We start from the raw sequence: 26,654 nt of genomic DNA, 5'->3' as shown, positions 1-26,654 counted from the left end.
ATGAGATCCAAGGGCCCTCATTCATTCTGCCCTCATATCTCCTGTTGACTTCTGCAAACCAATCGCCGTCGTTCATCTGTTTCATCCAACGGCCTGCGATCGTCTTCCACCTCACCTTCCCGATAGCCCCTGTCATGCTGTATCTATCATCCATCTGCACAATCTGATGGTCAGCCTCGTTCCTCCATTCAGTTTGTCCACCCGCCATGAAGTCCATGCTCCTTAACTGCTCTGTGCACCCAAAGGACGAGCATAATCAGTTCCCGGTACCGTTTGTGGCAGATCCTCAACCACTGCATTCAAGAAGCGGAATGGCCGAGCGAAAAAAGGACCAACCTCGAGCAGTTAAAGCATTTATCAGTTATGGAGCATTCTTTCATACGACATTCCACCTGCTCAAGAAGGACAGCAGAATATCAGAGAAGATCAAGTCCGTTCACCAAAGCAAGCAGATTGCAGCAGAGACCCATACTAGACAGTTAAAGCGGTTGGTAGTCAATTATGACCTCTCCGCGTTTAGAATAGCAGAGCATTTTTGTAATCAACCTCTATATAGACCCAGAAAACAAATGTGATGAGGGTTGATGGTTGTTGTTTTGATGTAAGGTTCAACTTCTGGAGACTGTAACTACTTTGATACTTGCAGCGTCTGCTCTTCATTTTCAGCTAATACAAGCTTCTTTTGTTGTTAATTTCTCACTTTCCATTTCTACTCTGTTCTAGGCTGTGCCTGTTATGCATTTGTTCATGTTCTCTTGATATTTAGCATTAGAGGGGTTGTCATCCCACCTCTTTGTTGAAGTCTAGTATGTATCATTGAATGTGTTATGCAGGTTTCTATTTACTTAGTGCCAGAGAGCTGTCATCCTGTCTGTGCATTAGGAAATAGATTTGCAGACCTCTTTACTGGTTGCAGCCGGCCATCACATGGTCTTGTGCATTTTCTTGTGTGGTAAGTATTCTCCATATTCACCTAATCCTCAAATTGTGAGTAATTGGTGGTCTAAAGCCTTGTAGTCTGGGGGTGTTCACCCATGTCTAGAGTTAAGCATAGTAGAACTGGTTATCTGGCTTGAATATGCATCATTCCTTACATTCATCCATTTCCAACATTTTGTTGAGTTTGTAATGTTCCCGAGCATCTCTCAGATACAACCTAGGAGAGTTTATTGGGGTGATAACATTAATTGGCGTCGTTGCCAGGGAGAGGAGATTGAAGCTCAGCTTCCCTAGGAGGACGACACAGTCCTAGATTTTGATGATAAACAAAGTCTGGACACATTTCTGGTTGTAATCATCTATATGGCGACTCCACCGAAGGAAGACCAACCTTTGGTGACTCCACACTATAGTCATGGCTCAGTTTGTGAGACATACTCGAAGAAATCCTCAGAAATCACTAGTTGAACCAGTGCCTAACCCTGAGAAGATTGTTAAGCAGAAGAAAACATCATAGAAAGGAGCATCAAGATCAGGTAAGCCCAAGAAATCTTATGTATCTCTGCAAGAGAATATTATAGTTGAGAATACACAATTTGAAGATATAGAGCCTAGTATTGCTAGTGAAGAATCACCTGCAGAGATTCATAAAGCTCCTTGTCCATTTAGTTCCCCTTTGAATCTCAATCCAAAGAAAGCTTCCCATACAGTCCATAACATCCCTTTGTCTCTGTCATCCATTTCATTGTTTCATACTGCTCAATCTGCCAGTGTCCTTCCACATACCCTAGTCATGGCAGGACAACAAGCACCTACGAAGATGGAAAGAATTATTGCTGCTAGGTATGGACCCTTGGTCCTACCTGTTCCTTTGAATGCTATCCCTGCAGGAGAATATCAAAAATACATGCCTAATTTCGCTGGTACAGAGGGGGTGACAGCTGAAGAACACCTTGAATCTTTTTATAGTTATGCTGATAACTTAGATATCAGTGAAGATGATGTGTGGATGAGAGTTTTTGTCCAGAGTCGTGATGGAGAAGGAAGAAAGTGGTTCAGAGAGTTGAACCCTAGGTCTATAACAGATATTGAAGCCTTAGATGAAGCATTTTTGAAGCACTGGGGAGATAAAAAGGACTTGTTGTATCACCATACTGAGTTTGGTAACCTGAAGAGGGAAAATGGGGAATCATTTCCTGATTTTAATAAAAGATTCAATCGTATGTATAGTAAGATACCAGCTGAGGTAAAGCCTACCCCCACCTCTGCCAAACTTACTTATGCCATTTCTTTTGACTCTGATTTATGCCTATTGTTGAGAGAAAGAAGATGTGCCACTCTAGCCGACATGTAGGATGCAGCACTAGAGGTGGAATCCAATATTATGGCTGCAGAAAAGCTAAAGATTCATGCTGATAGAAGGAGGCAGAGAGGTGAGGCTTCTTCTTCCTTTGCCTCATCTTCAGAGCCTAAATTATATAAAATGACTAGAATGATAGAGTCATTGGTTGTAGAGATATCTAAGCTAAAGGTTGAGCATAATTCAGGAAAGACAAGGCAGCAGAACACATTTGCTCCAAGAAATCCAAATCCATTCAGAAGAGCAAATGAACAGTTGCAAATAATTTGGAGGGGAAAAGAACCAAATGAAGAACAGAAAGTTAGAGCTCCTTTTCAAAATGTAGTCATGGAGGAGGAACAATTTGAAGAAGAGGATGAAATTCATTGCATGGAAGATAAAGGCAGTGCTACCTTTTTGACATTGGCTGCATATGAAGAATCACTGCTGCAGGACCAAATAAGTCAAGAATGGGACAGAGAGGCTATTCTGCAGACTGGTGAACAGCAAAGATACAATCTGAGGTCAAATGCAAAAAATGTCAAGGAGAATCCTACCCAAAGAGCTGCTGTCCAAACAGAGTCATAGAATATCAGACAGAGAAGACCAGCAGCTGATCCAGTCATCCTTAAAGCACCAGTTCAAGAGGTAAGAGGTTCTGACAAGCTACCTTCCTCTTTCAGCTTAGAGTCAGAAGTCCAGAAGTTAAAAATATTTGTGCCTTTGGTAGAGTTGGTAAAGAGTGAAGTGTTTAGAAAGCCTATCCTTGAAGCTCTTGAGCTGGAAACCACACAAACCTCCACTGACTCTGTCAATTTGTAAGATGATAAGCCTGCTGTTGTGCTTAGCCCCATGGTTGAACCTGCTGATTATAGTTCTCCATAATTTTATGTCTCCTTGACCATTCATGACAAAATCTTCCACAATTGCCTACTAGACACAGGGGCCAGCCACAATTTGATGCCTAAAGCTGTCATGGAAGAGTTAGGCCTTGACATCACCAGACCATATCATGATTTATTCTCATTTGATTCAAGAAAGGTGAAATGTCTGGGATTGATCAAAGACCTGGCCATTACCCTAACTCAGTTGCCCATGAAGAGTATGATGATGGATATTGTGGTAGCAGATGTCCCTCCCAAGTTTGGCATGCTGCTGTCTAGGGGATGGATTAAGAGATTAGGTGGGACATTATAGAATGATCTATCTTATGCCACTGTCCTAGTTTTTGGAGGAGAAAGCAGGAGATTGTACAGAGAAGCACAGTTGGCATACATCATCAGTGATGAGAAGAATCCTTCTAATCATCCCATATATGCTGTGGACACTGATTTTGGAGCATGTATCCTCCAAATAGAAGAATCTCAGAAGGCCTCAATGCAAATCAGGAAACCAACATTTCAGGCTGAAGAAGAGCAAGGAAGTCAGGTTTGGGAAATGTTCTTTGATGGAGCATGTTCCAAGGAGACTGCAAGAGGAGGGGTGGTGCTGGTATCTCCAGAGCAAGAAAGCACACATCTGTCTTTTAAGCTGGCTTTTCAAGTCACCAACAATATAGCAGAGTATGAGGCTCTGATATTGGGCCTTAACGCAGCAAAAGACAGAGGAATCAGGAACCTAAAGGTGTTTGGAGATGTTGATTTGATCATTCAGCAAGTAAACAGAACATTTCAAGCAAAGCACCCAAGGCTGAAAGCATACAGAGATGAGGTATGGAGACTCAAAGATTCCTTTGATAATTTTTGTATTTCATATATCCCTAGAGCCAAAAACCAACTTGCTGATTCCCTTGTTGTGTCTACTAGCATGTTTATCCCTCCCATGCCTCCCAGACTAGTTTATGAAGTCCAAATGAAATATAGACCGTCCTTGCCTGATAATGTCCACCATTGGAAAGTTTTTAAGGATGATGCTGAAATAAATAGATTCCTGCAAGTCATTGATGAGTTTTCTGAAATGCAAATTGACCAAGAAAATGAAGCCTTGGAAGAAAGCCCTCAATCCCAGCTTAGAAATAAAATTGGCAAAGATAGCATTGTCTAGCTTCCCAGCAATCATATTCCTAAGGGTTTAATTCCTCTAGAAAGACTGTTTGACCAAAATGATGTGCCTTACAAGGCTGCCCAAAAAGAAGACCAATCTACTGTCTGTAAGCATAATATAGGGAGTCCAGGTCAGCCAAGATATGTAAATCTGTCCACTCATCTGTCTGCTGACCAAAGTTCTGAATACTACAATTTAATGAAGCAATTTGTTGATGTCTTTGCCTGGGAATATAGTGACCTGAAAACTTATGATAGAAAGATCATCTAGCATAAAATCCCTCTAGAGAAGGACACCATACCTTTCAAACAAAAGCTGAGACCAATAAATCCTTTGCTCCTTCCTTTGATTGAAAAAGAAATTAAAAAGTTGGCTGCCAAAATCATAGTCCCTCTCAGATATTCGAAATGGGTAGCCAACTTGGTGGTAGTGAGGAAGAAAAGTGGAGAAATTAGACTCTGTGTTGATTTCAGAAACTTGAACAAGTGCTCTAAAAAAGACAATTACCCTCTGCCCAAGATGGAGCATTTGCTGCAGAAGGTCTCAGGAGCCAAAGTAATGTCTTTCCTGGACAGATTTTCAGGCTATAACCAGATTGTTGTACATCCAGATGACCAAGAGAAGACTGCATTCACCACTCCTTGGGGCACTTTTATGTATGCCAAGATGCCTTTTGGGTTAATGAATGCTGGAGCCACCTTTCAGAGAGCTATGGATATAACATTTGTAGGAGAGAAGGATAAATTTGTCCTCATCTACCTAGATGATATAACAGTATACTCCAGTAGCCATCAAGATCATCTGCAACATTTGAAGAAGGTGTTCCTGAAGTGCAGAAGGTTTGGGATTTCAGTCAATCCTAAGAAGTCACAGTTTGCTTTAGAAGAAGGCAAGCTGTTGGGACATATTGTTTCTGCTGCAGGTGTCCGAATTGACCCAGAAAGAGTAAGAGCAATATAGACTTTGTCTGTCCCGAGATCAAAGAAAGATATCCAGTCCTTTCTGGGCAAAATAAATTTTGTGAGGAGGTTTATCCCAAATTTTGCAGAGTTGATGAAGCATATTACCTCCATGTTGAGAAAGGGGTCAAAGATAAAATGGACTGATTCATCAAGAAGATCTTTCGAGCCCATCAAGAAAGCCATTATGGAAGCTCCCACTCTAAGCAGTCCAGATTACAGCAAGGAGTTCCATGTATTCTCATTTGCCTCTGACGACACCCTTGCAGCAATTTTATTGTAAGCAGATGAGGAAGGCTTAGAGCATCTAGTGGCATTTTCAGCAAAACATTAAGGGATGCTGAGCTGAGGTATGATATTATTGAGAAACAAGCATATGCTCTTGTTAAATCTTTGAAAGCTTTCAGAGTCTACATTTTGTATTCCAAGATAATTGCATATGTACCCTCTGCCTCAATAAAAGGCGTCCTAACACAGACTGATGCTGATGGAAGAAGGGCTAGATGGATTTCAAAGTTGATCGAATTTAATATAGAATTGAAGCCCTCTAAGCTGGTTAGAGGTCAGGGTCTTGCCAGACTATTGGCCGAAGAAAATTGTAGAACATTGGACATAAATCTCATAAGCACTGATGCATAAAGGAGGCAAACAAAAGAAGAGGAAGCAGTTGAACCAGAGAGAAAGCAGTCGGTGGCAGAAAATCTAGCTTCTTGTGATTGGTATTCTGCAATAGTTAAATTCTTGCTGAAGCTAGAAATCCCTCCAAGCTCAAGCATAAGTCAAGCCAGAACTATTAAGATTAGGGCAGCTAAATATTGCATTAATGAAAATTTGCTCTATTGGAGGGACCCATCTGGAATGCTTTTGAGGTGTCTGGACAAAGAACAATCAATGGAGATTATGCAGCAGTTTCATTCCAACATGTGTGGAGGGCACCATTATTGGAAAACTACGGCCCACAAAATTCTCAGAGCTGGGTACTATTGGCCCACCTTGTTTTCTGATGTGTTTTCATTTGTTAAATCTTGTGACAGGTGCCAAAGATTTGAAGGAAAGCAGCAGTTGAAGTCCCTGCCCTTAAAACCAATACATGCAAAAGGACCTTTTCAGTAGTGGGGCTTGGATTTCATTGGAGAAATAAATCCACATTCTAGTGGCCAACACAGATGGATATTAGTAGCCACTGATTATTTCACTAAGTGGATTGAAGCAATCCCGACCAGAAAGGCTGATCATAATGTGGTCATGAAGTTTTTGACAGAAAATATCTTCACCAGATTTGGTTGTCCACATAAATTAGTCACAGACAATGCAGCAGCCTTCAGGGCAAAGGAATTGGTGGATATGTGTGATTCAATGGGCATTAAACTGGTTCATTCCACCTCATATTACCCTCAAGGCAACTGTTTAGCAGAGTCTTCAAATAAAAGTTTGATAAGGATAATTAAAAAGCTGCTGGAAGACAATAAAAAGAATTGGGATTCTAAGCTCAGGTATGCACTGTGGGCTGACAGTAACCACCAAGAAATCCACAGGAAATTCTCCATTCAGGCTCGTATATGGCACTGAAGCTATGTTTCCAATTCAATTAACTCTCCATGTGGCAAAGTTCCTGCAAGATGAATGTAATGAGGAAGAAGACATGGCAAAAAGGATCACTGATTTGGCAAAGGTACATCAAATCCAAGAACAGTTGGTTGAAAAGGCTGCAGCACATCAGAAAAAGATCAAGGAAGCTTTTGACAAAGGGACAAAAGTAGATAATTTTCAAGTTGGAGACTTGGTTCTGAAGTGGGATGCACTAAAGGAAAATAAAGGCAATCATGGGAAGTTTGATGATGTCTGGACAGGGCCTTTTATCATTTCTCATATTCAAGGCAACAACACCTTCATACTGAAAAGTATGGGAGGAGAGGCAGTTTTTGATGGCCCAGTTAATGGGAATTTTCTGAAAATTTATGTGATTTAAGGTCTTTTGGCCTTAAAATTGTAAATATTTGATTTTATCAGTCTTAGTGTAGGTTCAGTCAGACTCCATGCCCAATGGAACACTAGGAAATTTTGTAAATTTGTTTTTCGCAGAAAATGCATTGATCTGCAAGTTCTTGAGACCTCACAGGGAGGATCTCATCCCCAGAAGGAGCCAGTGTTAGCTCTGCTATAGGTTGCTGATAATTCAAAGAAGCTGGAGTAAGCTTGGTCCTTGGTTTCGGCTAAAAAGGAACCTATGCCAGTGTGTTCCCGCGCACCCTTCACCTTGCTCATCCTCATTTCTTCTTATTTTCTGGGGTCCTTTATTTAAAATCGCATATAAGAGCTTTCACCCTTAGCCCCGAGCGTGGAGTTTAAATTTCCATATGACTACATCCTCATAACCGTGAGCTTTTACAAAGTCCCTATCCCGCTGCTATCCCTGTCACATCTGTCACACAAAACATGTGCATTAAACTTGTGACGTCCGATCAACTCCGACACGATTGGACGGCAGTCGCTCCTCTCGATCCCGCGAACTGTCCGCGCATCTTTCGCCCCCGATCATCATTGGATCTGACCGTATGAGATCCAAGGGCCCTCATTCATTCTGCCCTCATATCTCTTGTTGACTTCTGCAAGCCAATCGCCGTCGTTCATCTGTTTCATCCAACGGCCTACGATTGTCTTCCACCTCACCTTCCTGATAGCCCCTGTCGTGCTGTATCTACTGTCCATCTACGCAATCTGACGGTTAGCCTCATTCCTCCAATCAGTTTTTCCACCCACCATGAAGTCCACGCTCCTTAACTGCTCTGTGCACCCAAAGGACAAGCATAATCAGTTCATGGTACCGTTTGTGGCAGATCCTTAATCACTACATTCAAGAAGCGAAATGGCCGAGCGAAAAAAGGACCAACCTCGAGTAGTTAAAGAATTTATCAGTTATGGAGCATTCTTTCATACGATATTCCACCTACTCAAGAAGGACAGTAGAATATCAGAGAAGATCAAGTCTGTTCAACAAAGCAAGCAGATTGCAGCAGAGACCCATACTAGACAGTTAAAGCGGTTGGTGGTCAATTATGACCTCTCCGAGTTTAGAATAGCAGAGCATTTTTGTAATCAACCTCTATATAGACCCAGAAAATAGATGTGATGAGGGTTGATGGTTGTTGTTTTGATGTAAGGTTCAACTTCTGGAGACTGTAACTACTTTGATACTTGCAGCGTCTGGTCTTCATTTTCAGCGAATACAAGCTTCTTTTGCTCTTAATTGCTCACTTTCCATTTCTACTCTGTTCTAGGTTGTGCATGTTATGCATTTGTTCATGTGCTCTTGATATTTAGCATTAGAGGGGCTGTCATCCCACCTCTTTGTTGAATTCTAGTATGTATCATTGAATGTGTTATGCATGTTTCTATTTACTTAGTGCTAGAGAGCTGTCATCCTGTTTGTGCATTAGGAAATAGATTTGCAGACCTCTTTACTGGTTGCAGCCAACCATCACATGGTCTTTTGCATCTCCTGGTGTGGTCAGTATTCTCCATATTCACCTAATCCTCAAACTGTGAGTAATTGGTGGTCTAAAGCCTTGTAGTCTGGGGGTTTTCACCCATGTCTGGAGTTAAGCATAGTAGAAGTGGTTATCTGGCTTGAATATGCATCATTCCTTCCATTCATCCATTTCCAACATTTTGTTGAGTTTGTAATGTTCCCGAGCATCTCTGAGATACAACCTAGGAGAGTTTCTTGGGGTGATAACAACTACTGATTAGCCACTTCTATACAAAAGTGACCCATAATTCGGCCACACATACCAGACACTCTTTCAGGGTCAGCATGTTCCAGATTTTCACCTCCAGGATGCCCTGTTATGCCACCTGGGTCACCTTTGTGCTCCTTCAAGCGAGCGTGCCAAGATGATTTGGGAAGCACACTACAGTCGGGTTGCTAGGCATTTCGGGGTCGAAAAAATGGTGGCAGTACTACAGAAGTATTTCTATTGGCCAAATCTTCGATAGGATGTCGGGAAGTACATCAGATCATGCACTGCATGCGCCATTACCAAACTAACCATCAAGAAGCAAGGCCTCTATACCCTAATGCCTACCCCTAGTCGACCTTGGCAATCCATCTCCATGGATTACATGTCAGGCCTTCCTTCCACTAAGCATGGAAATGACTGTGTTTTTGTGGTCGTTAACAGGTTCTCGAAGATGGCCATTATGGCGGCCTGCAAGAAAAATATCACAGCAGAAGCCACTGCTAAACACTTCTTTGAACGAGTGTGGGTGCACTTTGGGATCCCACAGTCTATCATCTCAGATCGGGATAGTAGGTTCCTCAGTACATTTTGGTCCAGTCTCTGGTCGATGCTGGACACCAAACTCAGTAAGTCCACAGCCTTCCATCCTCAAACTGATGGCCAAACAAAGGTTGTCAACAGGATGATCGTACACATTCTACGAATGTATAACTCAAAGAATCCATGCACATGGGACGAGAGCCTCCCCTATGTTCAGCATAGCTACAATCGGGCTCTCCATAGCTCGATTGGCCACAACCCTTTTTAGGTGGGCTTGGGATTCCAGCCACTATGTCCCATTGATGTGGCCATGCCATTTATAACTACTCACGCAGATTCGACTCATGCCTAGTCTGAAATAGTAAGGCAAACAACTTCATTGAGCACATCCAACATATTTTCCAGCATGTCCATGACATTCTGGAGAAATCAAATGCCCAGTACAAGCAACGACATGATCAACATCGGGTGCCACAAAAGTTTTAGGTGGGAGACAAAGTCTGGTTGCATTTGCAAAAGGAACACCTTACCAAAGCCTATCAGAAACTCAGACCACTCTGATATGGTCCTTACACCATTACCAAGGTTGTGGGATATAGTGCATTTGAGCTCAGCATTCCCCCATTCCTTGGCCTGCACCCAGTGTTCAATGTGGACCGCCTTCGGCCATACTTTCCACCATTACTAGACACATCCGACATTGCAGAACAGCTCACACCCACAAAGTTAAATCCAGATTGCGTGGAACAAGCTACAACTGATCGGATCATGGACACACAGATCAAGCACACTCGCCAGCAGAATATCCAACTGTATCGAGTTGTCAAAGTAGACCAACTCCTTCACCAAGGACCAAGTTTAGTACAAGTTTCCTCATCTCATGGAGGAACTCAACACAATGGGGACCATTGCTTCCTAAGGGGGGAGGAATGATCCAGGTGGATATTGGTGGCCACCCACAAAGTAAACTTAGACCCCCACCATTGTTTCTTTTAGCTTTTCAGTTTCCTTAATTGTAGCACAGTTTACTATTTTTAGCAGTTTTTCGGGTCCTGAACTTCTGGAGCCATTTTGAGGCCCTAAACAACGTTTTTTGGGAAAACTAGGAGCAACATGGCTCTTGCCAAAGTTGTAGTTCTCAGATAGATATTTCTAATGAGATATTGTGCGCGTCAAACGGAGATCGTATGCCAAAGTTACAACCCCGGGAAGTTGATGTACCAATTTATCCAAACGGGGCCCACAGTTTGGCATTTCATCTTCTAGGTTTAGGTTTTTGGATGTTTAGGCATTGTTTCTCAACAATAAATAGGCCTTCTAGCCTCATTGTAACATAGTTCAGAGGCAGGTAGCCGACACATCTCTTTTCAAAGATAAGCTACCATTGCCCTAGCTGGTTTATTTCCATTTCTATTTATAAGCATATTTCAGTATTTTACATTAATGAAATGAAGTATTATTTCCACTGCATCTCTGTGTTTATGGTTATCTCTGTAATTTGTTGTGTTCCTATTTAAATCTGGATCAGTGGTATCAGAGTAGTCTACTTTTTCTCTGTTTTTCTTTGCATGTCCCCAACAAGGTCGGGATATAAGGAGTTAGGGCTTGAACTGGTTGAACCTTTGCGAGACCAGCCTCACAAATCCTGACGGCCTCCCATGGCGGATGAAAATAAAGATGAGAGGGGGCAGGAGATCCTATCAAAATCTTGCTCGAAGAAGCCCTCAAGTGGCAAAGGAACGCGATGATGGAGAACTTTGCCCAGATCCTTCAGCGGCTACCCAGGGGCGACGCATTGGTTTCCAACTGCTACTTTGCAAACGCCACATCGTTTAAGGTACAAGTTAATTTTGAAATCCCCATATTTGAGGGTCAGATAGACGTAGATGCAGTCGATAAATGGTTAAATCTGCTAGAGGGTTATTTATGTTCATGATTTTTCCAGTCGGGAAAAGATTATTTTCTCTCTTCTTAAAGCAGCCCCCCAAGTCAAGGACTGGTGGGAAACCTACTGCAAGCAGAAGGATGAAAGTACAGGCTCACTATTTTCAGCCGCACCCACTTGGAATTCATTCCGGGATTCCATCAAGGAGTAGTACTACCCTGTCAGAAGCTATGAGGATCAATACATAAAGTGGATCACACTGCGGTAGGGAAGGGACCAAGACGTGCCAGAGTTTACCAATATTTTCCATACCCTTCGAACAAAGTTGGATATCAAGGATTCGAAGCATCATTTGGTACCCAAATATCGCAACTGCCTGCACAAGTACATCCAGGAAGAAATAGAATTCCTGAACATCTCCTCGCTCAGCACGGCATACCGATATGCCATCAAGGTCAAGCAAAAGTTTAAACAGAAGAAGCGAGACTTTGGATTTGTGAATCTGAAGCAAGGGAAAGGTGCCCCCAAACTGCAGAACAAAGGACAAAGCCAAGGCGGGGCAGCCCAAGACAACCCACCAAAGCTACAAGAAAATAATAGTGCCGCGAAGCCGAAAAAGGACACGGGAAAGTGGTGTGAGTTCCATAAGAGCTCCACTCACAACACAAGTGAGTGTTGGGCCAAGCAGTCATTGCTGGTTGAGCTAAGGGTTTCAAAATCAGATGCATGTTCTGACTTTGAGTAAGAACCCGACAAGGGGAATGACAAAGGGAAGCAGATTATCGATGTAGAGCCCAATGCCATCGTTGCTGCCACAAAGATCCAAAAGGAGGAACCCAAAGATCCAAAGGAGGAGGAGCGTCTCTTCCACTCCCGGATGTGGGTAAAGGGCTCCCCGCTACAGTTCATTATGGACAGCGGAAGCTAGAAGAAACTCATTTCAGCAAAGATCGTGAAGTGGTTAGGCTTACCAACCACAACACATCCACAACCATACACCATCAGGTGGCTTCAGCAAGGACAGGATCTTCGCGTGAGCCAACAATGTCACCTTCCATACAACATCAAGCCCTTCACGGATGAGGTATTGTGTGACATTGCTCCCCTTGAAGTTTGTGATGTATTATTAGGACAATCGTACTTGTGGAAGCAACATGTTGTGTATGAATCAAGGCCTCGTGTTATTATTGTTACTTTGGGAAATAAGTTGTACAAGATACCGGAGGTAGCACTGCCTATTGCCATCTCTTTGGTTACTGCAAAACAATGTAGTAAGCTCATTTCCAAAACTGTGAAATTTTTTTTTCTGATGATACTCCCTCAAGGAAAGAAGAAGACAGTGGCCACGACCTTCAAACAGGGCCCCTCCGCACGACAACTACAAATGGACAAGGTCATGGAGGAGTACAAGGACATCTTCACCTCCCCCACAAGGGTTCCTCTGAACTGTCAAGTCAAGCACTCTATCGATTTGACCCCAGGTTTGTCGTTGCCCAATGACCAATCTATCAGCGCTCTGTTCTGGAGAATGATGAAATTAAGAGGCAGATTCAGGAGCTGCTACAGAAAGGTCACATTCGTCCGAGTTCATCGCCCTGTGGGAGCTCGATCGTGTTGGTACAGAAGAAGGATGGGACTTGGAGACTCTGTATTGACTATCGGGCGCTGAACAAGATCAATGTCCGTAATAGGTACTTGATCCCATGAATTGATGACCTCCTGTACCAACTGAAGGGGGGAAAATATTTCAGCAAGATCGATTTGAAGTCAGGATATCACGAGGTACCAATCAAACCCTCCGATGTGTGGAAGACTGCCTTCAAAGCCAAGGAGGGCCTTTTCGAATGGTTGGTTATGCTTTTTGGATTGACAAATGCTCTTGCAACCTTCATGAGGCTAATGGATGACATCTTGTGGCCATTCACCAAATCATTTGTAGTGGTATACTTGGATGACATCCTGATCTTCAGCCAGAGTTGGGAATAGCACCTCCACCACATCCGAAAGGTTCTCCAAACACTACGGCAACACAAGTTATGTGCCAATTTGGAGAAATGCACTTTTGGCATGACTCGGGTTCAGTATCTAGGATACATTATTGATGAATAGGGGGTGCATGTGGATCCAACCAAGATCCAAGTCATTCAGGATTGACCATCTCCAACCACTCTAACAGATCTCCATAGCTTTCTAGGTCTTGCCAATTTCTATCGCAGGTTCGTGTTGGGATTTTCTCATATCACTTGGCCCTTGAGTCAAGTCACCAAGGGAGGAGCGAACGCAAAATTCTTTTGGTCTGAATCTCAACAGAAGGCATTCACAGAGTTGAAAGATCGCCTCTGCTCGGCACCAGTGCTCACATTACCAGACTTGCAAAAACCATTTGAGGTCCATACAGATGCCTCTGACTATGCTATTGGGGCAGTCCTTACTCAACACGAGCATCCAGTGGCATATCACAGTGAGACACTTTAAGACACAGTTTGAAAGTATCCCACTTATGACAAAGAGATGTATTCCATTGTGCAGGCCTGCCAACAATGGAAGCATTACATTTTGGGGAAGGAAATGGTCATCCACACATACCACCGACCCCTGCAGTTCATAGAGACCCAAGGGAAATTATAGAATGATCGCCATCAGAACTGGTCCACATACCTGCAACATTTCCATTTGAATATCAAGTATAAGAAGGGAAGCACCAATAATGTTGCAGATTGCCTCAGTCGACCACGATCATGGCGTTGACCACCATGCTCAACTCTTATGGGCACGAGACTTCTAATTGGCCACTTCTCTACAAAAGTGACCCAGAATTCGGCCACACATACCAGACACTCTTGGAGGGTCAACATGTTCGAGATTTTCACCTCCAGGATGCCTTGTTATGCCACCTGGGTCACCTTTGTGTTCCTTCAAGTCAGCATGCCAAGATGATTTGGGAAGCACACTACAATCAGGCTGCTAGACATTTTGAGGTCGAGAAAATGGTGGCAGTACTACAGAAGTATTTCTATTGGTCGAATCTTCGACATGATGTCAGGAAGTACATCAGATCATGCATTTCCTGCACCATTTCAAAACCGACCATCAAGAATCAAGGCCTCTATACCTCGCTGCCTACCCCTAGTCGACCTTGGGAATCCATCTCCATGGATTACATTTCAGGCCTTCCTTCCACTAAGCATGGAAATGACTATGTTTTTGTGGTCGTCGACAGGTTCTCGAAGATGGCCATTATGGTAGTTTACAAGAAGAATATCATAGCAGAAGCCACTGCTAAACTCTTTTTTGAACGAGTGTGGGTACACTTTGGGATCCCACAGTCTATCATCTCAGATCAGTATAGCAAGTTCCTCAGTACATTTTGGTCCAATCTCTGGTTGATGCTGGAAACCAAACTCACTAAGTCCACAGCCTTCCATCCTCAAACTAATGGCCAAACAAAGGTTGTCAAAAAGATGATCGTACACATTCTGCGCATGTACAACTCAAAGTATCCATGCACATGGGACAAGAGCCTCCCCTATGTTCAGCACAACTACAACCAGGCTCTCCACAGCTCGATTGGCCACAACCCTTTTCAGGTGGGCTTGGGATTCCAGCCACTATGTCTCATTGAAGTGGCCAAGCCATTTGCAGCTACTCACACAGATTCGGATCATGTCCAGTCCAAAACAGATAAGGAAAACAGCTTCATTGAGCACATCCAACATATTTGCCATCAAATCCATGACATTTTGGAGAAATCAAATGCCAAGTAAAAGCAGGAACATGGTCAACATTGGGTGCCACACAAGTTTCAGGTGGGCGACAAAGTCTTGTTGCATTTGCAAAAGGAATGCCTTACTGGAGCCTATCGAAAACTCAGACCACTCTAATATGGTCCTTACACCAATACCAAGGTTGTGGGAGACAATGCATTTGAGCTTAGCATTCCCCAATTCCTGACTTGCACCCAATGTTCAATGTGGACCGCTTTCGGCCATACTTTCCACCATTACTAGACACATCTGACATTGCAGAACAACTCACACCCACATAGTTAAATCTATATTGCATGGAACAAGCTGCAACTGATTGGATCATGGACACAAAGATCAAGCACACTCGCCAACAGAATATCCAACTGTATCGAGTTGTCAAAGCAGGCCAACTCCTTCACTAGGGCAAGTGGCTCACCAGGGACCAAGTTCAGTAGAAGTTTCCTCATCTCATGGAGGAACTCAACGCAATGGGGACCATTTCTTCCTAAGGGGGGAGGAATGATCCAGGTGGATATTGGTGGCCAACCGCCAAGTCCATTTGGACCCCCACCATTGTTTCTTTCAGCTTTTCAGTTTCCTTAATTGTAGCACAGTTTACTATTTTTAGTAGTTTTTGGGGTCCTGAACTTCCAGAGCCATTTTAAGGCCCTAAACGACGTTTTTTGGGAAAACTGGGAGCGACATGAGTCCATGGACTAATTTTTCTCTTCCCAAAGTTACGACCCCGGGAAGTTGATGTACCAATTTACCCAAACGGGACCCACGGTTTGGTGTTTCATCTTCTAGGGTTAGGTTTTTGGATGTTTAGGGTTTTCCATTGTTTCTCAACAATAAATAGGCCTTTGAGCCTCACTGTAACATTGTTCAGAGGCAATAGCCGCCACATCTCTTTTCAAAGATAAGCTACCATCGCCCTACCTGGTTTATTTCCATTTTTTTTTTTAAGCATATTTCATTATTTTAAATTAATGAAATGAAGTATTATTTCCGCTGCATCTCTGTGTTTATGGTTATCTCTGTAATTTGTTGCATTCCTGTTTAAATCCGGATCACATTGTGTCGTGTAAAGCGAGTCTAACTCTTTCGTAAGTATTGTTCAATTCTTTGATCGTCATGGTTCTTTCACTAGCTTGAGTTAAAGATGTAGTCCCTACAATTCTCATGATTGGTTAGCACACATACCAATCCAAGTCAACTAAGTTGTTTCGATTGGGGATGAGGGGTATATTGATGCACAACTAATATAGACTATCAAAATTTAAGTTTCATCTCTAACATTTCTTCGCTACTAGTAGGCCCAGACAGTACCCTGGACGAGTCCATTCAGGAACACAAGAATTTCTTTGCTGCCATCGAGCCTAATCAGTAACCCGACAGAGTCACTTGCTTCACCTCCTTGTGCAGGAAGCCTTTCTCTTCTTTCACCTTTTTATTTTTATTTTTTCATTTTTTATTTTTCAAAGAACTTTGCATAGGCACTTATTTATTTCATGAGGCGGAAGAGGGATCCCAACTTATTGAGAGTAGAAGAGGTTGTCCCTTTAGAGAAGGATGTTATATATACCTATGACATACTTGTTAAGGTTCCCCCTCACCTTACTCTACTTGACTAAGTTGACAAGGGTTAACACAAATAGAAAACTGATTAGAGTAGGTGGTACTAGTTAAAAGTGAAAGCATTGTGACTTCACCAAGACTCACTCGGAAGGGAACGTATTTTCCATCAAGGTATCATCAACTGAAGAAACACAAGTTCTTCACAAAGAGAGGAAATAAACAGACATCCAAATGTTGATAGTTGTACAAGTCCTCTTGTATTTCACCCTACTTATCTCTAGAATCCAAACACGGTTTCATGGGAAACTAATCCTATGGGTTCATAACAAGAAAACAAGCAGAGGGAATCAGTAACATGAAAGCAAAACAAGTAAGCAAAAGAAAAACAAAGAAAAAAAATAAAATAGGAATGCAAACACTACTCCTACTCCTAAGCTAAACAGTGCATGAGTCTACTCACGTGAAGTGATATTTCTAATGCAACCACCAGTGCATTGGTTGGCCCATGTAGGTGAAGGCATGGTTAACAAGAAAGATATTCAGGAAAGCCAACAAACAAGAAACATAAAAAAACGAAAAACCAACATGCTTGAAGTTTGAATGCGTCCACAAAAAATAAAAGAGTAAAAGCACATGACAGACACTCTGTAGATGTACCATGGTGTGGCAACACATTGTGTGTAGACAACAAGCATGTACACTCTTTCGACCTTCACAAACGAGCAAACATGCAGAAAGAAGAAAACTTTTGTTTTGCAACATGACTTTCTACTTATGACTCCTCCAATGCATGAGCAATAAGATTGTGAGATTCTAGAGGAGGATGTGAAAAAAGTAGATCAGATTGATTTTCAATGCAAACAAGAGAGTGATGAGGAGCCTGGGGTGTTTCAACAGATTTTTGATTGGAAGTGGAACTGTCTTCAGGGCTGCGAGAACCTGACATAACCATTAGCTCGGGCTAAAGTGCCTCGACAACTTGAGGGGTTTCCACTTCATCAGAAGATAGATCATTAAAGACAAGTGGCTTAGAAAGATCAATAGTAAATGAATCTGAATCGTGATTGAATGAAGGAGTAAAAATATCACAACAACCACGATTAGAAAATTCGAGATGTGCAGTGGCATCCTCATGATTTGACGAATCATACAGAGGGGTTGATGAGAAACATAAATTTTCACCCTCAAAATTTCCAGAAAGAAAAGATGACAGATTGGGTGGATTCGGAAAGAAAGATTTTTCCTCATCGTAATCAAATGACGGAATGACATCCTATGTGTCCTATGAATGATCAGAAGCAGAAACATCTGGGTATGAATTTTCACAAGAAAAAGTAGCAATGGAAAAATCACAAAAGATGTAGGATAGAGCAGATGAGGTGCGGACAAAAGGATGTCATCCTTCATCCCAATTTCTTCTTTAGATTCCCACACATACTCATCAAATATGACAGTGCATGTTGGCTTCTCAACACCAACTCCATCGACAACTTGATCCTCGTGAACAACAGATGTGGAGTCCAGAATTGATGAACACAACACAGTAAAATGCGGAGGATCATAGGAATCAGAGGACGAAATTTGAGAGAATGATATCACGTGACAACCATCAAGGTTGTAGTCTAAATCTGCACAGATATCCAAAGTAAGTGGGGAGGAGGTGACAGTTCAACAAATTGGTTCGCAAATTCTCCCACCTCATCTTGCCAAGCTAGAGTTGTTGGATGAGAAAAGGATGGAGGGTCACTTGTGACAACAACCTTGTCCGTCTTAAATTTAGAAACTCTAACACTAATGTATGTTGGGAGGGGTTCAAATGATTCTAATTCATGAGGATTTTCAGATACGTGAATAAGATACCAAAATCCTTCTTTCAGAAATTTTGAATCAATTTCACCGTCAGGGATTTAAAAGGAAAGATTACATAAGCGATCCCAAAATTGCGCAATAGATTCATCAGGCACTTTCCGTAATTCCAATTTTTTATTGAGTGCTTTACAGTCATAACAAAAGAAAGCACTGCCTAACTCTCTGATCATATGATTAAAAGAGTGACTAGAGGTTGCGGGAAATGTGCGACACCATTGTTCAACACGCCCTTCGAACGTGTAACCGAACAACCCACAAGCAATGTCATCCGAGGGGACTTCATGCTTCTCACAAAAGCCTAAGAAGGAAACTTTGTGTCTAACGACGCTATTATGCCTTCACTGTTGTATTTGAGTCGTGAAAAGTCATCGATGAAATCCTTCGGTGCTTCAAAATCATGTGCATGAGAAAAACATGCAAGAGTTGAGAATGTGATGTAAGTCATGAATGATGTGCAGAGATTCAAAATAGAATTTGAGGGCCCAACTTGTCATCTAGCCCTGCTTCTAGCACCAAAAATGTTGGCGGTGCTAGACCCGCCAACATGTTAAGGGATCTCCCCAATAATAAGTCCCAACTGGACCTCAGACCATTTGGAGTAGGATTCCTGGAAGTATGATAACTTTGTCAAAAGAAAGTGTGTGACCTTACATCGATTCAAGTGAGATGCATGGGGATTCTAATACACAAAGGGGAAAAGGAAGTGTGTTCCTTAGAAGCTTGTAATAGTATGCATCTTGAAAGGAATACATGAGCAGAATGACATCACAAGCTAGAAGCAGAATAGTCCACAATCCAAAGTGATGGGTTAATACAACAACACGTCTCCAAAGAGATTCATACAATTGCATACAAAATAGTTCATACACAAATGTGTAAGTTAAATAACATACATTGCTAAAGTAACCAGAATAATCGAACTACAATAACAACATGTGCATGAAAACATGTTGGTTCAGTTATATTATTAATTTAATGTTCCATCCATACATACACCATTGACATCCTCTAGCTCCAATAGTGGAAAATTACAATCAACACCACCTGCTTCTCCAAAGAAATGTACTCGCTCTAGGCTGTGGAGAAGCCAAGGTTTATCACAATACTCTCAAAGCCTTCTCTAAGCAATGCCTAGCCAAAATCTTGGCTGCCAAAATCCTGTACTATGAGTTATGAGGTTCTACATATAACAAAGGGTGGGGTGACCCTTGACATTCCCCTTTGTCTCATTGACTACCCTCATGACTCTTCAACTCCTTTACAAATAACTTTTTACATTACATAGTGATTGTTCACATTCCACATATGACACTTGGAATTTCACTTACAATATATTTACAAATAATCATACAATTCCACATAGACCAATGTGGGATAAAATAGGCTTAAGTCAGCCTAACAAGACAAATACCATCACTTGGAAGCTTTGGGAAATACCAACTCGACAACATCCTGTTGATGGTCTACGGTGAGGAACTGATACCAAGCTTGGTACTATGTTATTGTGTCCTCGTACTGTTTGGTGATGTCTTTCTAGAAACAAACTCTTGCCTCCATGGCTTCCAGGTATATGGTTCTGGAACCTCTGTCCAACTCATCTTGGAGCATGCACAACATTGTCCTGAGTGTGGTTGGACCACCGATGTACTTTTGCATGTATTCTACACTCAGTTGCAAGTCATCACTGGTCGCCTCTCCCATCAACTGCTCCATGTACTTTTCAACCTCCAATAGTACTTGGTTCTTCTTCATGGCTTGAGTGAGGGATCCGATTGAAGGGATCATGTGTGTCCTCACTATGACATCCAGACTCTTGAACAACCGTGCATAGGAAGCCTCAATGCTAGTGATGAGCAGAGGGAGCTGCTCATAGTTCCAAATCAACATTCGAATATGTGCTTTGTCTAGCTATGCATGCGGCTTCATTATCTTATGCAAGTAAAGTAGGGCTCCCTTGTACCTCATTGTCCATTCTTGTACATGCGTAATAGCAGCATGGATGTCTTTGAGAGTTTAGACCTAAGTTGCAGGAAACGTTGGAGAAGGGTCCGTTTCCAGCTGGAAACGAAACGGAAATGAGGAAACTCGTACTGTATGGCCTGAAAACGTGTTTCCAGCTGTACTGGCCCATTTCTTAAGGAGGAAACGTGTCCAGTACGACCGGAAACGATTTTCCAGGCCGTACGATGGAGTTTCCTCTTCTAACTTGACTTTTTGTTGTATTTTTTTTAATTTTTTCGGTTCTAATTTTTTTATTGGTTGACTAAAATATCTTCTGCATGCTTCTAGATGCCTCTCAAGTTATAAAAAAGAGGATTTTTTTTAGTGGCACAACCTAATGTTCAAGCCTATGGCCCTAGTGTTGATATGCAGTTCATGGTAATGTTAAATTCTTAAAGTAAAAGTGACATTCTCCTTTATTTTTCATTTTCATCCTTTTACTTAAATTTTTAACATTACCATGAAATGACTCAAGATGTTTGAGAGCGGTTTCGCCCTCATTGGATTTCATATGGAGAAAGTAGAATTTTAGATCTCACTCAAAATCCAGCAGACTTATTTGTTTTTCAGGATTTCGGGATTGGGGGGATTGCAATGTTGTCATTGGATTTTGTCACGTACTAGGGTATGGAACTTGTATTTAATCAAGAGAACCAAGCCCTCTATCCAGGGGAGACTTGCAATAATCAAGAGCACGTAGGGTACTAGGGTATGGAACTTCTATTTAATTAAGATCACTAAGGTCGTTCGACTATGTAGGAGGAGACTCCCAATCAAGCATAAGACAAGAAATTAGAAATGTCTTGTGAATGATTTTGGATATTGCTATTTTCATTATGTGATCATTCATGAGTAAATGTAATGTAAATTAGAGACTTATAATTTATGCATTGAAAATTGACAATTTAATCATAATGTAATAAATTAGAATGTATCATATATGTTTTATGATTGCACATATTTCTTAAATGTCCGAATATATATATATTGCGTTTCCCCGTTTCCAAAATTTGGGGGGGTCACATTTCGTACCCGTGCCTGTTTCGGAAACTCGTACCCATTTCCCCGTTTTGTGCAACTTAGGTTTGGACAATCTTCATGCACTGCTGCTGAAAACCATATAGATGGATAACCACCTTGTGCATAGTGACAAACTTGTCATACAATTTCCACATGGTGGTCTCAAGATTCGATACTTCAACAAGTATTTATTTTCTCATTTCTGCCATAGCGAATCTTGTGGACTATTTTGTCCTCTACTTGGCCTCCTACAATTCCTTTGCCATTTGATCATTCGCTACTAACAAGAACTTGACAGTTGAACTCATGGCTTATGCATAAGCCTTAAAAGCATCAACCATGTGCAGGTGACACGTGATCATCCAGGAGCTTCTTTCTTCATGCCTATACAATCCTTTGTTGTGGCTCATCAAATGATAGATTGTACACATTCATGTCTGGATCATCATTAAGGGGGACAACCCCTCCTTACTCACTCGAGACTGGTTCTGATTTTAGAGGTGGCAGAGACTGAGGTGCAGCCTCAAATGTTCTCGCCATGAGGTCGGTATCTTGGTCTTGTGGCTCCTGTTCCAACTCCATGTATGTTGCTTCAACCATTTGCTTAATCTGCTGAGCAAGTTCCCGAACCTGCACTTTCTCACCCTCTTCTTCATCTGTTGGCTACTCTAACTCCTCAACCTGTATAGGCGCAATTTTCTCTATCATTACGCCTTGCCTTTCTTCCTATTCCTGTTTCTGCTTTTCTTCCCTCTCTATCCTCCTTAGCTCCTACTCTTATTTCAACTTATTCTCTATTTCCTACAACTTCCTCTCTGCATCTTCCAACCTTTTCTTCTCTCTCTTCCTCCTTTCTACTCTCCTTTCACGTTGTTGCCTCTTCGCCTCTATTTCCAAAGCTACTTTCTCAACAAGAGGATCTTCTCTGAACTTGTAGCTTTTCTCAGCCTCTAGGTTCTCAAAAATATTCATCTTGCCTTTGTCCTACGTTAGTTTACTGCTCACTGCTATTGTTGTTTTCATTTCCTGTGGTGTTGCTGCCTGCAGAGCTGCTCTCCATTCTATAGTCATGTTGACCAGTTCATTGAACCTAGAGGAGTTGTAACAATACCTCCAAGGATCTTCCTCTGGCTAATGACATGCCCCGTGGATCCATGGATAATACACCTTCGCATAGTGGTTCTTGCATATGCAGTGGGGATCATACAGATTGAAATCCTTGGTGCCAAACTCAAACTTATTTAATTCCTCGGCCTCAACATCCACATCCTTCAAGCTCTAAATCTCGTACAATCCAATCTGCAAAGGAAGAGCAGGCCATGGTGCCTTCTTCCTCTTGTGCAGTCCTACTGATAACCCTATGGAGATGTGATATGCAACCTATTGCATGACCAACTTATATGTGGAAAACCTTGGTAGCACATGTGGAGGCTTCTCTCTGCCAAACATCTTGAGGAAGGTGCCACCTGGTGAGGCATACTAATCTGCAATGTTAAACAATGCCTGCATTACTTTTTGGGACATACAAGGTGGATCATGTTCAAAGATCATATTATAATCTGGGGTGATGAAATGGTCAGATAGAATCACCATGACTCCTCGGTAGCTGCACTCAAAATGCAACTTACAATAAATGTTCACAACATCATCTAATGGTGCCCATGTCCAACCCATGCCAGGAAATTGATGCTAGGCACAAATTGCATCAAGCAGGTACGCAGGCATATAGAATCTCTCTTGTTCATCCTTAGGGGGATTTCGGGCATTAGTCATATGCACTTTTTGCTTAAGAGCCAACATATCTGACCAGTTGAATGACCTTCCTTCATTTTCTAACTGATCCAATACAACCACCCAATTCTATCGAAAGGTCTTCGTGCTCTTTTGACCGTACAAGTGGCATGCAAAGATGATCAAGAGTTGGTAGGCCTTCCTAAGTGACTTAGTCTTGTAGACCTAATTGATTGTCGACCTAAACTTCGATGGCTCTTTTACCCAACGCTTCATGATGTCTCTAGTATTCACATTGCTCTTGGGGTATAGAAGAGTGCATCCATGCGGTTCACTGACTGTGGTAAGTGATACATCTGATGATATTTTTCTGTCCTAAAGGTATCAAGCTATGTTCCAATGGCATTGCTCAATGTCATGATCTCGGGATCAGTGTGTGAGACAATCCAGTGAATGATGTCCACACATGGGAAGGCGGGGTACTTTCATGCAACCTTATACAAGCCTGACCTATGGATGTTGACATAGACCTATCGATCTTGCAGATCTTCCTTGAAGCTCCCTGCAAATATGTCCTTAATTTCTTGCCATGTAATCTTCATTTCCTTCTCTATGAATAGTTGTGTGTCTGCATAGACTAGAAAGTTCATTGACACCTGTTCAACTACATCTCTAGTGTTGATTTCTACAGTATCCTTTGATCTAGCTTTCTTGGAATCCATGTTACTTGTACTACTAAGAAGCTGCTCAAAATATGATGTACCTGAAGACAGAGAGGACACTCATGGCATGCAAATGTTAGCTTAAAATAAAAAAGCGCTTCAATGGCAGATCATGCAACAAACTAGGCAATTTCTGGGAAAGATTACACAATCCTAAGTTTCATGGGTGAGGGACTGCCAATTGGATCTGTGCATTGCGTAGTCCCAACTACCAGTGAGATGTGATGATGACTGGAACTGTGCAATGCGCAGTCCAGTGTGGCTTGTTGTTGACTGGAACTACGCAATGTGCAGTTCAGTCTGGCTTTGATGCTGGCTGGGACTGCACATTGCACAATCCCAGTGGGCAAGACTCCAAGACTGTCTCCTGGAACTACGTAGTGCACAGTTGGAGCCAGTCACTGGAAGCCTCTGCGCAATTCCTGGAGCTAAGGCAGAGCCTTGAGATCCAGAAATGAACAATGCATGTTGGGAAGAGCTAGATTTGGGCCAAGGCAGCCCAAATCTGCCCAAGGGCGACTTGTAAATGAGCATATATGAATGTTTGAGTGGTGGTGGGTGCATATATGAGTGAATGGTGATGTATGAAATCAAAACAAACTACGACCGTTAGTGCAAAAACTGGGTTATGCATGTGACACTTAGGAAAGGCAATGAAAAACTTAAAACAACACTTCTACAATTTAAAACAAATCAAAACACCAACAGTCGTTCAATAAATTGGGTAAAACAACACTCTCACAAGTGAAGGAAACAAAAGTGACAGAAAAAGTAGCAAAAGACAAGAAATGCAAGACTTACCGGAAAATATGTGTCGACTATGCTAAAGGTTCCTTGATGCCTTGGGAATGGAAGAGCTCCAAGATTGAATGTGAAAATAAGCTCTAGTGGTATCCATTAAATAAATTTGATCGATTTAGAGTTTATGATGTGAAAGACAAAAATCTAGGGAAAAGCGACAAGTGGCGAAATTTTCTAAAATTAACTCAATGTAACTCCAACTGCTAAAAATAGATCCCTATTTTTTAGGGATGCTTTTTCACTTTTTTTCTTTTTTCTTTTTCAGGAAAGGTTTCCATGCATGCATGGAGAAATTTCACAATTCTGGGGAGAACTAGGCAACTCACTGGCACATGCATCAGGAAATAGCTAAGGGAATGCTTTTGCACAATTCCTGGGTTGAGTGGCTCTGGCTACCTCTCATGTTGTGTTTAGTTTCCTAGCTGAGTCTGCTCAATTCTGGAGTTGAATCTCATTGTTGGGTTGAACTACGCATTTCTTGAGAGCAAGGCTAGTTGCACTCTAGGATTGTGAAATGCATCAAGGCAGTGCTAGAATCGGATGCAACCAAGTCATGGGGTCAGCTTGTGCTTAGACAACAAAGAAAGTAATCAAACACAAGCTATAAAGCGAAAGATAAAACTCATATGAAAGCACAAGTACCTGGGTAGTGCAAGAAAAATTGTTGATATTTTAGTGGGGAGGCTCCAAAACGAAGAGCAGGAAAAGTTTTGGAGGGTGGTTGTAGCCGCTACAACAGATTGGTAACCAAGCGGGACGGATGGGCCACCATACAAATGTGTCTCTAGCAATGTAGAAAACATGGATGAAGTTGCAACATGGTTATCTTGCTCATACTAGTAGATATAGGTTGAGAAACCATAGCATACACAATCATGGTTAACTGTCCTAAAATGAATTGTCGAGGGAAACTCAAGGGTGAGTTGAAAGGAAAAGAACCAGACAAAGGAGCTTGTGATGGAGTATGAGGAGAACGAAAAGGATGGGCTTGGTAAAGAGGGGTCTCCCTCAAATGGATAGGAGAGGAGGGTCGAGACTGTTCTTGAGGAATCTTCTCAATGCTCACAAGACCAAGTGGAAGTGGTTCACCATCAGGGCCAAGATATATGGCTTGTGGTTGGTTCTGAGACAAAGGCGGAGAAGAAAAAGGTCTTGAAGTAACATGTGTAGTTAATTGAGGTGCCAAAGGTTGTATAACCTCACGTTGTGCTATTCTGGATTCACGATAGTCAAGTTCAATAACCTAAGGTAATTAAATCTCAAGTGCTTCTATTTTGACTGTGTCAGACTCAACAAAAAATGAAGAAGTGATCTCGGGTTTAGTACTCACAGGAAGAGATGATTCTGGTGAATCTATTTCAGATGGAGGACCAGAAGGAGTAGCTCCCAAAGTACTAGATTCAGTAGTTTGCGTATTTTTTTCTTTTGACGGCATCCAGGAGTTGCCTGAGGAGGAAGAGGAGGCAATCTTTGCATCCTACACAAACGTCGAGATTGAGAGGGTTGTTCTTCCATGTTGGTTTAATAAATTTTAAAAATTAACAACAAAACATAAATAAAAAAGGGTAATCTAGGAAAAAGGGTTTACCAAGCAACTGTGAACTGCAATATACCACCTTGGAGAACCAAGGATTTATGTACAGGTAGACAATCTCCCCGAATGGTGTGTTCAATGTATCACAGTATACAAGGCAACTGATTCGGTTACCTAAGGTGAGGATAGCAACCTGGTGTGGACTTC

At 42.0% G+C, this 26,654-nt stretch overlaps 1 protein-coding gene across 1 annotated transcript in view; it reads left to right on the top strand.

The window, feature by feature from the left end:
• The first annotated feature begins 311 nt into the window (after window positions 1-311).
• The window catches only part of LOC149227407 (putative low-specificity L-threonine aldolase 2), a 149,188-nt gene continuing 122,845 nt past the window's right edge, over window positions 312-26,654 (top strand). The window contains exon 1 of the mRNA XM_089380490.1: window positions 312-487. Coding sequence (XP_089236616.1) covers window positions 312-487 — 176 coding nt within the window. The remainder of the gene's footprint in view (window positions 488-26,654) is intronic.

This window comes from Pinus tabuliformis, chromosome J, assembly GCF_031772625.1.
Source record: "Pinus tabuliformis cultivar Carrire ecotype Pingquan chromosome J, CPIR1, whole genome shotgun sequence".
In the NCBI taxonomy this organism is placed as follows: domain Eukaryota; kingdom Viridiplantae; phylum Streptophyta; class Pinopsida; order Pinales; family Pinaceae; genus Pinus; species Pinus tabuliformis.
This window is presented reverse-complemented; position numbering and strand designations above follow the sequence as displayed.